Source organism: Salmo salar, chromosome 15 (assembly GCF_965601325.2).
Source record: "Salmo salar chromosome 15, fSalSal1, whole genome shotgun sequence".
NCBI classification, from domain to species: Eukaryota; Metazoa; Chordata; class Actinopteri; order Salmoniformes; family Salmonidae; genus Salmo; species Salmo salar.
In genome coordinates this window covers 17,559,338-17,576,769 of record NC_138305.1, presented here as the reverse complement: position 1 = coordinate 17,576,769, position 17,432 = coordinate 17,559,338, and the positions used below count along the sequence as shown (strand labels likewise).

The window sequence follows — 17,432 nt, the reverse complement described above, 5'->3', positions numbered from 1 at the left end:
ATGGTGAGATGCCGGAGGACGCTTTGAATTGGTCAGTAGCACAGGAGGTTGGAGGCACCTTAATTGGGGAGGACAGGCTCATGGTAATGGGTGGAATGGTATCAAATACATCAAACATGGTTTCCACTGACTCCATTCCAGACATTATTATGAGCCATCCTCCCCTCACCAGCCTCCTCTGGGGCTAACGTATGCCCCAGAGGAGACCAGCTACAATATAGTATTCCATGACGTGCAAATCTGGGATGGTCTGAGAGATACTATAACCCTTCACCAGCCTCTACTGGGATGGTCTGAGAGATACTATAACCCTTCACCAGCCTCTACTGGGATGGTCTGAGAGATACTTTAACCCTTCATCAGCCTCTACTGGGATGGTCTGAGAGATACTATAACCCTTCACCAGCCTCTACTGGGATGGTCTGAGAGATACTTTAACCCTTCACCAGCCTCCTCAGGTCAGTAGCCTACAGAGTAACATGATAAGAATGCAATTGCAGTAATGGGGTTACCATGGTAACATGTCAGAGTGGTCACACCTTCATGTCTGGTGGTAATGGGGTTACCATGGTAACATGTCAGAGTGGTCGTACCTTCCTGTCTGGTGGTAATGGCGTTACCATGGTAACATGTCAGAGTGGTCATACCTTCCTGTCTGGTGGTAATGGGGCTACCATGGTAACATGTCAGAGTGGTCATAACTTCCTGTCTGGTGGTAATGGGGCTACCATCTAATTATTAATTTTGTATCCATTTTATGAGGGGGGGTTAACAGTACAAGGGGAGGGTTCTGGGAAGATATTTGTAACGTTGGGGAGGGGGTGTCATTTTTTTTTAATGACACCTCAAGTTGGACCAGCCCCCCCACCCAGTGGTAAATGTATATCAGTCCCTTACCTGTGTAATATGGACATAAGCTCAGAACCACTTGTTTTTCAAACATGGTCCTGATTTGTCAATTGCTGTGCTGATCAATGGACAGTTCATTACCTCTGTCACATTAATATGTAGCCTAAAGTTGTATTTTTATTTATGTTTGCAATGAAGCTGGTGACGTAACAATAATACACATTTACACTAGGCCTAGATCAAAAAATACATACAGCCTAATTTAATTAAATCTTTATTTAACTAGGCAAGTCAGTTAAGAACAAATTCTTATTTTCAATGATGGCCTAGGAACAGTGGGTTAATTGCCTTGTTCAGGGGCAGAATGACAGATTTGTACCTTGTCAGCTCAGGGATTCAATCTTGCAGCCTTTCGGTTACAAGTGCAAAGCTCTAACCACTAGGCTACCTGCCGGGGTAGCAGGTACCCACCCTGGCTATATACAGTATTAGTGTGTAGCCCAAACCGTTGGGACACTACAGACAGAAATTGGCATAAGAGACTTCAGACGAGTCATGTGAAGCTAGTGGGCGTCCTAGAGCATGTGTACATGAGAGTCTTTCAATAGTGTGGTTATAACCACAGTGGTCATAACATCGGCGGATGTGGGGGATTGAGACACAGCCCATGCAACAAAAAAACAGATACAAACTCTGTCATGACACTATTTAAATAGACAGTCTGGTAAAGACAGGAATCTTTCGTCTCATAATCTTTTTGTTGTTCATTCACTCAGTACCGAATTGCACATTTATTTATCTTGCTTCGTAAAAAAATAAAATAGCCTAAAACAGTCGATGTGTTGAAAACCGTCACATAGCTAGCAAGTTAGCAAGCATGGCGTTTTCTTTTGACCGCTCAAAGGTCGCGCAAGCAAGCAATAAAGTTGGAGTGTTTAACCTGAGTGCACCCCACCCCCCTGGCTACTTTTTACTTGTGGATGGCATCTTCAGATTATCGGAAATATATTTGAAAGTAACTTGTTACTGTATTAAAGGAATGGAAGCTAATATGTAGGCAATCACATCACTTGTAATTGGCTACAATCCACTTGATTTTGCCCTCTGAATGAGAGAAATGCATGAATAAGAGATGTACTGGCCTCTGAGATCAAATCAAATTTTATTAGTCACATGCGCTGAATACTACAGGTGTAAACTGGCTCTGTCATATCCTCACATGGTCTCTCCTATCATTGCTATGCAGACGACACACAATTAATCTTCTCCTTTCCCCCTTCTGATAACCAGGCGGCGAATCGCATCTCTGCATGTCTGTCAGACATATCAGTGTGGATGACGGATCACCAGCTCAAGCTGAACCTCGGCAAGACGGAGCTGCTCTTCCTCCCGGGGAAGGACTGCCCCTTCCATGATCTCACCATCACGGTTGACAACTCCCTTGTGTCCTCCTCCCAGAGTGCTAAGAACCTTGGCGTGATCCTGGACAACACCCTGTCGTTCTCCACTAACATCAAGGCGGTGACCCGATCCTGTAGGTTCATGCTCTACAACATTCGCAGAGTACGACCCTGCCTCACACAGGAAGCGGCGCAGGTCCTAATCCAGGCACTTGTCATCTCCCGTCTGGATTACTGCAACTCGCTGTTGGCTGGGCTCCCTGCCTGTGCCATTAAACCCCTACAACTCATCCAGAACGCCGCAGCCCGTCTGGTGTTCAACCTTCCCAAGTTCTCTCACGTCACCCCGCTCCTCCGCTCTCTCCACTGGCTTCCAGTTGAAGCTCGCATCCGCTACAAGACCATGGTGATTGCCTACGGAGCTGTGAAGGGAACGGCACCTCCATACCTTCAGGCTCTGATCAGGCCCTACACCCAAACAAGGGCACTGCGTTCATCCACCACTGGCCTGCTGGCCCCCCTACCTCTGAGGAAGCACAGTTCCCGCTCAGCCCAGTCAAAACTGTTTGCTGCTCTGGCACCACAATGGTGGAACAAGCTCCCTCACGACGCCAGGACAGCGGAGTCAATCACCACCTTCCGGAGACACCTGAAACCCCACCTCTTTAAGGAATACCTAGGATAGGATAAAGTAATCCTTCTAACCCCCCCCCCCCCCCCTTAAAAGATTTAGATGCACTATTGTAAAGTGGTTGTTCCACTGGATATCATAAGGTGAATGCACCATTTTGTAAGTCGCTCTGGATAAGAGCGTCTGCTAAATGACTTAAATGTAATGTAATGTAATGTAAACCTTAAAGTGAAATGCTGAATACAACAGGTGTAGTAGACCTCACAGTGAAATGCTGAATACAACAGGTGTAGTAGACCTTACAGTGAAATGCTGAATACAATAGGTGTAGTAGACCTCACAGTGAAATGCTGAATACAACAGGTGTAGTAGACCTTACAGTGAAATGCTGAATACAACAGGTGTAGTAGACCTTACAGTGAAATGCTGAATACAACAGGTGTAGTAGACCTTACAGTGAAATGCTGAATACAACAGGTGTAGTAGACCTTACAGTGAAATGCTGAATACAACAGGTGTAGTAGACCTCACAGTGAAATGCTGAATACAACAAGTGTAGTAGACCTTACAGTGAAATGCTGAATACAACAGGTGTAGTAGACCTTACAGTGAAATGCTGAATACAACAGGTGTAGTAGACCTTACAGTGAAATGCTGAATACAACAGGTGTAGACCTCACAGTGAAATGCTTACTTACAAGCCCCTAACCAACAATGCAGTTAAAAAAAATACAGATAACAATAAGAAATGAAAGTAACAAGTAATTAAAGAGCAGCAGTAAAATAACAATAGCGAGACTATATACAGGGGGTACCGGTACAGAGTCAATGTGCAGGGGCACCGGTTAGTTGAGGTGACTATGCATAGATGATAATAACAGAGAGTAGCAGCGGTGTAAAAGAGGAGGGGGAGGGCAATGCAAATAGTCTGAGTAGCCATTTGATTAGCTGTTGAGGAGCCTTATGGCTTGGGGGTAGAAGCTGTTTAGAAGCCTCTTGGACCTAGACTTGGAGCTCTGGTACCGCTTGCTGTGTGGTAGCAGAGAGAACAGTCTATGACTTGGGTAGCTGGAGTCCATGACAATTTTTAGGGCCTTCTTCTGACACCGCCTGGTATAGAGGTCCTGGATGGCAGGAAGCTTGGCCGCAGTTACGTACTTGGCCTTTCACACTACCCTCTGTAGTGCCTTGTGGTCGGAGGCCGAGCAGTTGCCGCCATACCAGACAATGATGCAACCAGTCAGGATGCTCTCGATGGTGCAGCTGTAGAACCTTTTGAGGATCTGAGGACCCATTACAAATCTTGTCAGTCTCCTGAGGGGGAATAGGTTTTGTCGTGCCCTCTTCAGAACTGTCTTGGTGTGCTTGGACCATGTTAGTTTCTTGGTGATGTGGACACCAAGGAACTTGAAGCTCTCAACCTGCTTCACTGCAGCCCCATCGATGAGAATGGGGGCGTGCTCGGTCCTCTTTTTCCTGTAGTCCACAATAACTTCCTTTGTCTTGATCACGTTGAAGGAGATTGTTGTCCTGGCACCACACAGGCAGGTCTCTGACCTCCTCCCTATAGGGTGTCTTGTCGTTGATCAGGCCTACCACTGTTGTGTCATCAGCAAAATTAATGATGGTGTTGGAGTCGTGCCTGGACGTGCAGTCATGAGTGAACAGGGAGTACAGGAGGGGACTGAGCACGCACCCCTGAGGGTCCCCCGTGTTGAGGATCAGTGTGGCAGATGTGTTGTTACTTACCCTTACCACCTGGGGGCAGCCCATCAGGAAGTCCAGGATCCAGTTGCAGAGGGAGGTGTTTAGTCCCAGGGTCCTTAGCTTATTGATGAGCTTTGAGTGCACTATGGTGTTGAACGCTGAGCTGTAGTCAATGAATAGCATTCTCACATAGGTGTTCCTTTTGTCCAGGTGGGAAAGGGCAGTGTGGAGTGCAATAGAGATTGCATCATCTGTGGATCTTTTGGGGCGGTATGCATTTTGGAGTGGGTCTAGGGTTTCTGGGATAATGGTGTTGATGTGAGCCATGACCTGCCTTTCAAAGCACTTCATGGTTACAGACGTGAGTGCTACAGGTCGGTAGTCATTTAGGCAGGTTACCTTAGTGTTCTTGGGCACAGGGACGATGTTGGTCTGCTTAACCCCTGGTCGGGCTCCGTCCCGTATGCGGAACGAAAAATCCTATCGTCATTAGCATAACAAAATGTAATATATATATTTTTTTCAAATATAGGACTATGTTATATCGTTTTATAGATACACCTCTCCTGAATCGAACCACGTTGTCCGATTTCAAAAAGGCTTTACAGCAAAAGCAAAACATTAGATTATGTTAGAGGAGTATATCGTAAAAGTAGCCACATAGCCATTTTCCGACCAACCACATGCATCACAAATAACCAAAAAACTGCTAAATGCAGCGCTAACCTTTGACAATCTTCATCAGATGACACTCCTAGGACATCATGTTACACAATACATGCATTCTTTTGTTCGATAAAGTTCATATTTATATATAAAAACAGCATTTTACATCGGCGTGTGACGTTGACTAACTATTTTCCCTCAAATGCATCCGGTGAATTAGGGCTACAATTTACTAAATTACTATTGGAAAACATTTTTAAAATGTAATATTGTCATTCTAAGATTTATAGATGAATATCTCTTGAAAGCACCTGTAATGCCAGATTTAAAAATAACTTTACTGGGTAATCACACTTTGCGATAAAAGGGGATGCGATACTCAGAAAAATAGGCTACCGTTACAGGTCAGCGCCATCTTGGAACAATCGCATATCAAATCTACTCTTGTATACTATTGTCAATAATCCCTTACCTTTGATTATCTTCATCAGAAAGCACTTCCAGGAATCCCAGGTCCACAACAAATGTATTTTCGTTCGAAAAAGTTAATCCTTTACGTCCCAATAGCTTGTTCTTGTTAGCGCGTTCTGAAGGCTGCTCCAAAACTTCCGTCGTGCGCGGGACTCCTCTTTCAATAAAATGCATTTTTTTAAAAATTTAGGTTCGTTCAAACATGTCAAACGTTGTATAACATAAATCTTTAGGGCCTTTTTCAACCAGAGCTCCAATAAGATTCAAGGGGGACGATTGCATTGTCTTTCAAAACGTTTCGAAAGGGGAGGGTAGCCAGGGGCGCCGGCGTCATAATGGTGATGGCCCTCCTCATGTGACCACTTTCCACAGCGTCTCATTCAGTCAGTTTTCACAGTAGGAGACTCAAACCACTTTGTAAAGACTGGGGACATCTAGTGGAAGCAATAGGAAGTGCTCAATGAACCATTGCTCACGGTGTGATTTATAGGCAAAGTGATGAAGTTGAGTCCGCAATTCAGAATTCCACATCGTGTTACAATCGGTCTCGGGGTTTTTTTTAATTTTTTATTTTTTTTATTTTATTTTGACTGCCATATGAGTTCTGTTATACTTACAGACACCATTCAAACAGTTTTAGAAACTTTAGGGTGTTTTCTATCCACAAGTATTAATTATATGCATATCCTAGCTTCTGAGTTTGAGTAGGAGGCCGTTTAAAATGGGCACGATTCTTTTTTCAAAAATCGCTGTAGCACCCCCTATCCTAGGCGACCGTCAAGAGGTTAAAGTCCCAGGCCACTAGGAGCGCCGCCTCTGGATGTGCGTTTTCCTGTTTGCTTATGGCCGTATACAGCTCAATGAGTGCACTCTTTGTACCAGCATCGGTTTGTGGTTGTAAATAGACAGCTACAAAAAGTACACATGAAAACTCTTGGTAAATAGTGTGGTCTACAGTTTATCATCAGATACTCTACCTCAGGCGAGCAAAACCTTAAGACTTCCTTAGATTTCGTGCACCAGTCTACAAATATACATACACTCTCGCCCCTTATCTTACCAGAGGCTGCTGTTCTATCCTGCCGAAAAAACTTCAAACCCACCAGCTGTATGTTACTCATGTTCAGCCATTACTCGGTGAAACATAAGATATTACAGTTTTTAATGTCTTACATTTACATTTTAGTCATTTAGCAGACGCTCTTATCCAGAGCGACTTACAGTAGTGAATGCATAATTATTTTTTGTTGTTGTTGTACTGGTCTTGTTGGTAGGACATATGTGATCATAGTTTGTCTATTTTATTATAGATTGATTGTACGTTGGCTAATAGGACCGATGGTAAAGGTAGATTACCCTCTTGGCAACGAATCCTTGCAAGGCACCCGGACCGTCGTCCAAGATATCTCAGTCTCTTTCTCCTGCGAATAACGGGGATGAGGACCTTGTCAGCGTCTGGAGTAAATCCTTCCCTTCCGACTCGTTGAAGAAAAAGTATTCCTCCAGTACGGGGTGAGTAATCGCTGTCCTGATATCCAGAAGCTCTTTTCGGTCATAAGATACGGTGGCAGAAACATTATGTACAAAATAAGTTACAAATAATGCGGAAAAACATGCACGATTGGTTACGGGATCGTAAAACGGCAGCCATCTCCTTCGGCGTCATTCCATTTTTTTTTTCTCTGCCCCTTTTCTCTGCTCTTGCCAACGCTATTCCTTTCGCTCTATGTGCCCAGTGAGGGCTGGATGTGTTCCAGGAAGCCAGGGTAGACTGTGGAGAGGTCACCCAGAGAGAGGACACCATGGTGGGGCACAGACTATGGGCTAGATTCAATCTGTATGGCGGAAGATCTGACATATACAGCGTTATACCGTGAATGCAGTCTCCGCTAACACGGGAACATGGCCTTTAAACTTCCATCGCACTGTAGCGCAGCTATTCAGCACTACGGATTGAATCTAGGCCTATGTGTGTGTGTGTGTCATAGATGTAAGGTGTGTCTGTCTGTGTGTGTGTGTGTGTGTGTGTGTGTCCACTCCTACAATAAGAGTCGACCAGTCTATTCCTTCGTGTTTTGAACCCATCTCTTTATTCAGCCTCGTAATAAAATGCCAAACAATGCATGTCTATCACAGGGCTGCCATGACAACCAGGGGCAGCTGTCAGTCACCACTAAGCCCTGCTCCCCATCACCATGACAGAGACTGTGGCGTTTTAACGCAGTGCAACATGTCAACAACAACACGTCAACAACCCCAAAAAAATAAACTACAAATCAAAGACAGCAGCTAAAACAATAATCCATATTCACCCATTAGTGTCTATGGTATAGTAGTGTGTTTTTGATAATTCATAGAGTTTAATAATAAAAGCCTTCTCTGGGTAATAAATAGATTCACATTAACCACCTTGTTAACCTGTTAGCCACTCCATGTTTACGTTAACTAACTCCACATTCAAAACAATACAAAAATTGAACCCAGGGTGAATTCAGTGGATAAAACCTACAGAACGTTGCAGACAGAAATGTAAGAAATAGAGCTGACATGATTCTGACATACTGTCTGTTCTACTGTAATCCAGTTCTATCTGAATGCTATGTAACGTTGCTCCCAGCTGAATAGAGACCCCTGCTTCCTGCTGGCCTCACCCAATCATCTTACATGTAGGTTTCTGGATCATTCTGATTGGTTTGTTTTGCTTCCATTGGTGCAAGCTCCTCCACCCTCCCCTATCCAATCCAGAGTTCAGAAGGAACGGAAAATAACCACAGAAATAAAATCATGCTGTCTGGTTAATAGCTTCTTTACAACAGGCTGTTTCCCTGACGACAGGGTGACTTGACGACTGACAACATGGCGGTGCTGCTGAGTCCATATTATTAACGCCGGGACTGATGACTGATATGTGTATGGTAGGTAGATGCCGAGCCCTAATGCTGAACTGGGTCAGTGAGCCAGTGGAGTGAGTCTCTTCCCAATCCGAGAGAAGCAAGACTTGGTTCTGGGTTCAGTGATTATGGAGTTTGATGTGTGACTATCATCTACAGACAGAGGGCTCTATAGATCCATACTTTGTGCTAACAACCTGACATCTCAGTTACACTAGCCATTAGCCTAGCACCCTGCTAACACCTCCCATACTGATGAATAAACTGTTCAGAGCTAGCCATTAGCCTAGCACCCTGCTAACACCTCCCATACAGATTAACCAAAGATTTTCATAACTAACCCAAGATAGACCGGAGTCTGTCATTTCCGATGGGAGCATGAGGTGGGCAGAGCCAAGCATGAGCTAGTGAGATCCTATTGGCACATTCTAGCATTTATTTGCATATTTACATTAGGGAACACCTACTCTGAAGTGCGTGTGTGTAATAACTCAATTCACCCTTACACTCCTTCTAAACAACACAATACCTTGAAACTTTAGTAAAGGATACAGTCTACAAAACGCAGTTCACTCTGTTTGTTACAGATTCTAGTTTGGGAAACAGAAAACTGTATGGAGGTCAAATGTTTCATCGATGAGAAAATTTGCAGAATGTCGGCCAAAATCCTTCTCCCACTGCCGGCCACTGTGCTTCCTCTCATCACCATATTTGGTAGAGCTAGCTATTAGTCTAGTGTCCTGTTAACAACACCCATACAGATGAACTGTTCAGAGCTAGCTATTAGCCTAGCATCATGCTAACAATGCCCATTCAGATTAACTGGTCAGAGCTAGCTATTAGCCTAGCATCCTGTTAACAATGCCCGTTCAGAGCTAGCTATTAGCCTAGCATCCTGTTAACAATGCCCATTCAGATTAACTGTTCAGAGCTAGCTATTAGCCTAGCATCCTGCTAACATCGCCCATACAGATGAACTGGTCAGAGCTAGCTATTAGCCTAGCATCCTGCTAACATCGCCCATTCAGATGAACTGTTCAGAGCTAGCTATGAGCCTAGCATCCTGCTAACATCGCCCATTCAGATGAACTGTTCAGGGCTAGCTATTAGTCTAGTGTCCTGCTAACATCGCCCATTCAGATGAACTGTTCAAAGCTAGCTATTAGCCTAGCATCCTGCTAACATCGCCCATTCAGATGAACTGTCCGGAGCAGACATGTCTTGGGGGGTGGTTGGGAGAGGATGGGAGAAGAGAAGGGAAGGAGGGGGCTGTGCAACAGAACGAAAAATAAAGAGAGAGTAAAAAATGAGGGGAAGGAGATGAGAATCTTGAAGAGGTGATCCAGGGAGGGAAGTGATGAAGAGGAAGGAGGTATGGAGTGATGAAGAGAAAGCAGGTGTAGCGTGATGAAGAGAAAGCAGGTGTGTTTAGTATTCGTCCTGGTCTCCCTGTGGCGCCTCCTCCAACTTGTCGTACTCTGGCGCCATGAAGCCATCCTAAAACACACATGCACACACGCACACAGAGATCAGAGGTCAGGGGCTGGCTGGGGGTGTGTAAGTGTGTGTGTGTGTGTGCGCCTGTGCATGTGAAAAGTTGTGTGAATGGTGTGTGTGTAATTATTAATTCTATTCACCTTTAGTGATCAGGTAAGTTGTCTGAGAAGGTATTCTCTTTCTCAACCTCGCCCTGGGGAAGATTTACAGGGGAGAGGAGAGGTGGAGAGTTACAGAGGATCAGAGAGGTGGGGAGGTGGAGAATTACAGAGGAGAGGAGAGGTGGAGAGTTACAGAGGATCAGAGAGGTGGAGAGTTACGGGGAGAAGAGAGGTGGAGAGTTACAGGGGAGAGGAGAGGTGGGGAGTTACAGGGGAGAGGAGAGGTGGGGAGTTACAGAGGATCAGAGAGGTGGGGAGTTACAGAGGATCAGAGAGGTGGGGAGGTGGAGAGTTACAGAGGAGAGGAGAGGTGGAGAGTTACAGGGGAGAGGAGAGGTGGAGAGTTACAGGGGAGAGGAGAGGTGGGGAGTGACAGGGGAGAGGAGATGTGGGGAGTTACAGGGGAGAGGAGAGGTGGGGAGTTACAGGGGAGAGGAGAGGTGGGGAGTTACAGGGGAGAGGAGAGGTGGGGAGTTACAGGGGAGAAGAGAGGTGGAGAGTTACAGGGGAGAGGAGAGGTGGGGAGTTACAGGGGAGAGGAGAGGTGGGGAGTTACAGAGGATCAGAGAGGTGGGGAGGTGGAGAGTTACAGAGGAGAGGAGAGGTGGAGAGTTACAGGGGAGAGGAGAGGTGGAGAGTTACAGGGGAGAGGAGAGGTGGGGAGTGACAGGGGAGAGGAGAGGTGGGGAGTTACAGGGGAGAGGAGAGGTGGGGAGTTACAGGGGAGAGGAGAGGTGGAGAGTTACAGAGGCGAGGAGAGGTGGAGAGTTACAGGGGAGAAGAGAGGTGGAGAGTTACAGAGGATCAGAGAGGTGGAGAGTTACAGGGGAGAAGAGAGGTGGAGAGTTACAGGGGAGAAGAGAGGTGGAGAGTTACAGAGGTGAGGAGAGGTGGAGAGTTACAGGGGAGAGGAGAGGTGGAGAGTTACAGGGGAGAGGAGAGGTGGAGAGTTACAGAGGATCAGAGAGGTGGAGAGTTACAGAGGAGAGGAGAGGTGGAGAGTTACAGAGGATCAGCGAGGTGGAGAGTTACAGGGGAGAAGAGAGGTGGAGAGTTACAGGGGAGAAGAGAGGTGGAGAGTTACAGAGGAGAGGAGAGGTGGAGAGTTACAGGGGAGAGGAGAGGTGGGGAGGGGAGGTGGAGAGTTACAGAGGATCAGAGAGGTGGAGAGTTACAGGGGAGAGGAGAGGTGGAAAGTTACAGGGGAGAAGAGAGGTGGAGAGTTACAGAGGATCAGATAGGTGGGGAGGTGGAGAATTACAGAGGAGAGGAGCGGTGGAGAGTTACAGGTGGAGAGTTACAGGGGAGAAGAGAGGTGGGGAGGTGGAGAGGAGAAGAGTTAGAGAGGTGGAAAGTTAAAGGGGAGAGGAGAGGACATGAGTGGAGAGGAGAGGGGGAGAGTGAGCCATGGTTAAATGACCATGATGGTTTGGGGTGGGAGTTTAGCCATGGGATGTCAGGTGACCACAGAGAGTCTAACGTCTCAGCTGAAGGACGGTGTTCTATCAAACCAGGCTGCCCATTACAACTGGTGTGATGTCATTACCAGGGCCTGGTACTGTCCCTGGACCTAGCTGGTAACTGGTAACCTAGCTGGTAACCTAGCTGGTAACCTGGTAACCTAGCTGGTAACCTGGTAACCTAGCTGGTAACTGGTAACCTAGCTGGTAACCTAACTGGTAACCTAACTGGTAACCTAGCTGGTAACCTAACTGGTAACCTAGTAACCTGGTAGCTGGTAACCTAGCTTCATACACTTAAAGGGGAACTTAAGTATTTTATAACTTGAGTCTATGGGTGAGTTATAATCCAACGGAAAACAGTTTAGACGACATTGATGGTGAGGAACCTTCTAACGTCAAGTTGTAAAATACTGAACTTCACCTTTAGAACACTCATAAAAAACTAACAGAACAAACAATGGTTAGTATTAAACAGTGTGTTAATATTTGATTAGATTCATTCTACCTCCTATTTTAAACATGACCTTTAGAAGGCTTCTAGTTGGTGTTGGAACAGCAGCTCCTCCTGTCGGACTGTGTGTAATTACAGGACACCGCCCTCTACTGTAGATGGCAATATACAGCGCATTCAGAACGTATTCAGACCCCTTCACTTTTTTTCACATTTTGTTACGTTACAGTCTTATTCTAAAATACATGAAATACATGTTTTTACTCATCAATCTACACACAATACCCCATAATGACAAAGCAAAAAACGTTTTTTTAAAACATTTTTGCAAATGTATTAAAAATAAGAAACAAAAATACCTTATTTACATAAGTATTCAGACGCTTTGCTATGAGACTCAAAATTGAGCTCAGGTACATCCTGTTTCCATTGATCATCCTTGAGATGTTTCTACAACTTGATGGGAGTCCACCTGATATAAATTCAATTGATTGGACGGGATTTGGGCACCTGAGAGGCGCAGTGGCCTAAGGCATTGCATCTCAATGCTAGAGGTGTCACTACAAACCCTGGTTCGATTCCAGGCTGTATTACAACCGGCCGTGATTGGGAGTCCCATAGGGCGGCACACAATTGGCCCAGCATTGTCCGGGTTTGGCCGTCACTATAAATAAGAATTTGTTCTTAACTGACTTGCCTAGTTAAATTAAGGTTAAATAAAAAACACATTTTTGGGAAGGGAACACACCTGTCTATATAAGGTCCCACAGTTGACAGTGCATGTCAGAGCAAAAAAACCAAGCCATGAGGTCAAAGGAATTGTCCGTAGAGCTCCGAGACAGGATTGTGTCGAGGCACAGACCTGGGGAAGGATACCAAAACATTTCTGCAGCATTGAAGGTCCCCAAGAACACAGTGGCCTCCATCATTATTAAATGGAAGAAGTTTGGAACCACCAAGACTCTTCCAAGAACTGGCCGCCCGGCCAAACTGAGGAATCGGGGGAGAAGGGCCTTGGTCAGGGAGGTGGCCAAGAACCCAATGTTCACTCTGACAGAGCTCCAGAGTTCCTCTGTGGAGATAGGATGTCCTTCTGGAAGGTTCTCCATCTCTGCAGCACTCCACCAATCAGGCTTTTATGGTAGAGTAGCCAGACGGAAGCCACTCCTCAGTAAAAGGCACATGACAGCCCACTTGGAGTTTACCAAAAAGCACCTAAAGGACTCTCAGACCATGAGAAACAAGATTCTCTGGTCTGATGAAACCAAGATTCAACTCTTTGGCCTGAATGCCAAGCGTCACGTCTGGAGGAAACCTGGCACCATCCCTACGGTGAAGCATGGTGGTGGCAGCATCATGCTGTGTGAATGTTTTTCAGTGGCAGGGACTGGGAGACTAGTCAGGATGGAGGGAAAGATGAACGGAGCAAAGTACAGAGAGATCCTTGATGAAAACCTGCTCCAGAGCACTCAGGACCTCAGACTGGGGCGAAGGTTCACCTTCCAACAAGACAACGAGGCAAAGCACACAGCCAAGACAACACAGGAGTGGATTCGGGACAAGTCTCTGAATGTCCTTGAGCGGCCCAGCCAGAGCCCGGACTTCAACGCGATTTAACATCTCTGGAGAGACCTGAAAATAGCTGTGCAGCGACGCTCCCCATCCAACCTGACAGAGCTTGAGAGGATCTGCAGAGAAGAATGGGAGAAACTCCCCAAATACAGGTGTGCCAAGCTTGTAACGTCATACCCAGGAAGACTGAAGGCTGTAATCACTGCCAAAGGTGCTTCAACAAAGTGCTAAGTAAAGGGTTTGAATACTTATGTAAATGTGATATTTCAGTTTAATTTTTTTTATAAATTTGCAAAAATGTCTAAACACCTGTTTATGCTTTGTCATTATGGGGTATTGTGATGTCATTATGGGGTACTGTGTGTAGATCGATGAGGGGGGGGGGGGGGGGGGGGGGGACGACGACAATCCTATACATTTTAGAATAAGGCTGTGATGTAACAAAATGTGGAAAAAAGTCAAGGGGTCTGAATACTTTCCGAATGCGCTGTATATAATGTGTGTTTCAACATACACTATATATACAGTACCAGTCAAAAGTTTAGAACACCTAATCATTCCAGGGTTTTTCTTTATTTTTACTATTTTCTACATTGTCAAATAATAGTGAAGACATCGAAATTGTCACGCAGCTGTCATCAAGGCAAAGGGTGGCTACTAAATATATTATGATTCGTTTAACACTTTTTTGGTTACTACATGATTCCATGTGTTATTTCATATATGTGTGTGTGTGTGTTTTATCCAGTGTGTGTGTGTGTGTGTGTTTTATCAAGTGTGTGTGTGTGTGTGTGTGTATTATCCAGTGAGTGTGTGTGTGTGTGTTTTATCCGGTGTGTGTGTTTTATCAAGTGTGTGTGTGTGTGTGTTTTATCAAGTGTGTGTGTGTGTGTGTGTGTGGTTTATCCAGTGTGTGTGTGTGTGTGTGTGTGTGTGTGTTTTATCCAGTGTGTGTGTGTGTGTGTGTGTGTTTTATCCAGTGTGTGTGTGTGTGTGTGTGTGTGTTTTATCCAGTGTGTGTGTGTGTGTTTTATCCAGTGTGTGTGTGTGTGTGTTTTATCCAGTGTGTGTGTGTGTGTGTGTTTTATCCAGTGTGTGAGTGTGTGTGTTTTATCCAGTGTGTGTGTTTTATCCAGTGTGTGTGTGTGTTTTATCCAGTGTGTGTGTGTGTGTGTGTGTGTGTGTGTGTTTTATCCAGTGTGTGTGTGTTTTATCCAGTGTGTGTGTGTGTGTGTGTGTGTGTTTTATCCAGTGTGTTTGTGTGTGTTTTATCCAGTGTGTGTGTGTGTGTGTGTGTTTTATCCAGTGTGTGTGTGTGTGTGTGTGTGTGTTTTATCCAGTGTGTGTGTGTGTGTGTGTGTGTGTTTTATCCAGTGTGTGTGTGTGTGTGTGTGTGTGTTTTATCCAGTGTGTGTGTGTGTGTGTTTTATCCAGTGTGTGTGTGTGTGTGTGTGTGTGTGTGTGTGTGTTTTATCCAGTGTGTGTGTGTGTGTTTTATCCAGTGTGTGTGAGTGTGTGTTTTATCCAGTGTGTGTGTGTGTGTGTGTTTTATCCAGTGTGTGTGTGTGTTTTATCCAGTGTGTGTGTGTGTTTTATCCAGTGTGTGTGCGTGTGAGTTTATCCAGTGTGTGTGTGTGTTTTATCCAGTGTGTGTGTGTGTGTGTGTGTTTTATCCAGTGTGTGTGTTTTATCCAGTGTGTGTGTGTGTGTGTGTGTGTTTTATCCAGTGTGTGTGTGTGTTTTATCCAGTGTGTGTGTGTGTGTTTTATCCAGTGTGTGTGTTTTATCCAGTGTGTGTGTGTGTTTTATCCAGTGTGTGTGTGTTTTATCCAGTGTGTGTGTGTGTGTGTTTTATCCAGTGTGTGTGTGTGTGTGTTTTATCCAGTGTGTGTGTGTGTTTTATCCAGTGTGTGTGTGTGTTTTATCCAGTGTGTGTGTGTGTGTTTTATCCAGTGTGTGTGTGTGTTTTATCCAGTGTGTGTGTGTGTGTTTTATCCAGTGTGTGTTTTATCCAGTGTGTGTTTTATCCAGTGTGTGTGTGTGTGTTTTCTCCAGTGTGTGTGTGTTTTATCCAGTGTGTGTGTGTGTGTGTGTGTTTTATCCAGTGTGTGTGTGTGTGTGTTTTATCCAGTGTGTGTGTGTGTGTGTGTGTGTTTTATCCAGTGTGTGTGTGTGTGTGTTTTATCCAGTGTGTATGTGTGTGTTTTATCCAGTGTGAGTGTGTGTTTTATCCAGTGTGAGTAGGTGTGTTCTATCCAGTGTGTGTGTGTGTGTTTTATCCAGTGTGTGTGTCTGTTTTATCCAGTGTGTTTGCGTATGTTTTATCCAGTGTGTGTGCGTGTGTTTTATCCAGTGTGTGTGCGTGTGTTTTATCCAGTGTGTGTGCGTGTGATTTATCCAGTGTGTGTGCGTGTGTTTTATCCAGTGTGTGCGTGTGTTTTATCCAGTGTGTGTGCGTGTGTTTTATCCAGTGTGTGTGCGTGTGTTTTATCCAATGTGTGTGCGTGTGTTTTATCCAGTGTGTGTGTGTGTTTTATCCAGTGTGTGTGTGTGTGTTTTATCCAGTGTGTGTGTGTGTGTTTTATCCAGTGTGTGTGTGTGTTTTATCCAGTGTGTGTGTGTGTGTGTGTGTGTTTTATCCAGTGTGTGTGTGTGTGTGTGTGTGTTTTATGCAGTGTGTGTGTGTGTTTTATCCAGTGTGTGTGTGTGTGTTTTATCCAGTGTGTGTGTGTGTGTGTGTGTGTTTTATCCAGTGTGTGTGTGTGTTTTATCCAGTGTGTGTGTGTGTGTGTGTGTTTTATCCAGTGTGTGTGTGTGTGTGTGTGTGTGTGTTTTATCCAGTGTGTGTGTGTGTGTGTGTGTTTTATCCAGTGTGTGTGTGTGTGTGTGTTTTATCCAGTGTGTGTGTGTGTGTTTTATCCAGTGTGTGTGTGTTTTATCCAGTGTGTGTGTGTGTGTGTGTGGTTTATCCAGTGTGTGTGTGTGTGTTTTATCCAGTGTGTGTGTGTGTGTGTGTGTGTGTGTTTTATCCAGTGTGAGTGTGTGTGTGTGTGTGTGTGTTTTATCCAGTGTGTGTGTGTGTGTGTTTTATCCAGTGTGTGTGTGTGTGTGTGTTTTATCCAGTGTGTCTGTGTGTTTTATCCAGTGTGTGAGTGTGTGTGTGTGTGTGTGTGTGTGTGTGTTTTATCCAGTGTGTGTGTGTGTGTGTTTTATCCAGTGTGTGTGTGTGTTTTATCCAGTGTGTGTGTGTGTGTGTTTTATCCAGTGTGTGTGTGTGTGTGTTTTATACAGTGTGTGTGTTTTATCCAGTGTGTGTGTGTGTTTTATCCAGTGTGTGTGTGTGTTTTATCCAGTGTGAGTTTATCCAGTGTGTGTGTGTGTGTGTGTGAGTTTATCCAGTGTGTGTGTGTGTGTGTTTTATCCAGTGTGTGTGTGTGTGTGTGTGTGTGTTTTATCCAGTGTGTGTGTGTGTATTTTATCCAGTGTGTGTGTGTGTGTGTGTTTTATCCAGTGTGTGTGTGTGTGTGTTTTATCCAGTGTGTGTGTGTGTTTTATCCAGTGTGTGTGTGTGTTTTATCCAGTGTGTGTGTGTGTGTGTGTGTTTTATCCAGTGTGTGTGTGTGTGTGTGTGTGTTTTATCCAGTGTGTGTGTGTGTGTTTTATCCAGTGTGTG

At 45.0% G+C, this 17,432-nt stretch overlaps 1 protein-coding gene across 1 annotated transcript in view; it reads right to left on the bottom strand.

Annotated features, from left to right (window-relative positions):
* Nucleotides 1-7,791: 7,791 nt before the first annotated feature.
* Nucleotides 7,792-17,432, bottom strand: part of LOC106591799 (microtubule-associated protein RP/EB family member 3) — a 60,639-nt gene continuing 50,998 nt past the window's right edge. The window contains exon 7 of the mRNA XM_082961857.1: nt 7,792-10,112. Within this exon, the coding sequence (XP_082817983.1) occupies nt 10,044-10,112 (69 nt within the window). The 3' untranslated portion in view covers nt 7,792-10,043. The remainder of the gene's footprint in view (nt 10,113-17,432) is intronic.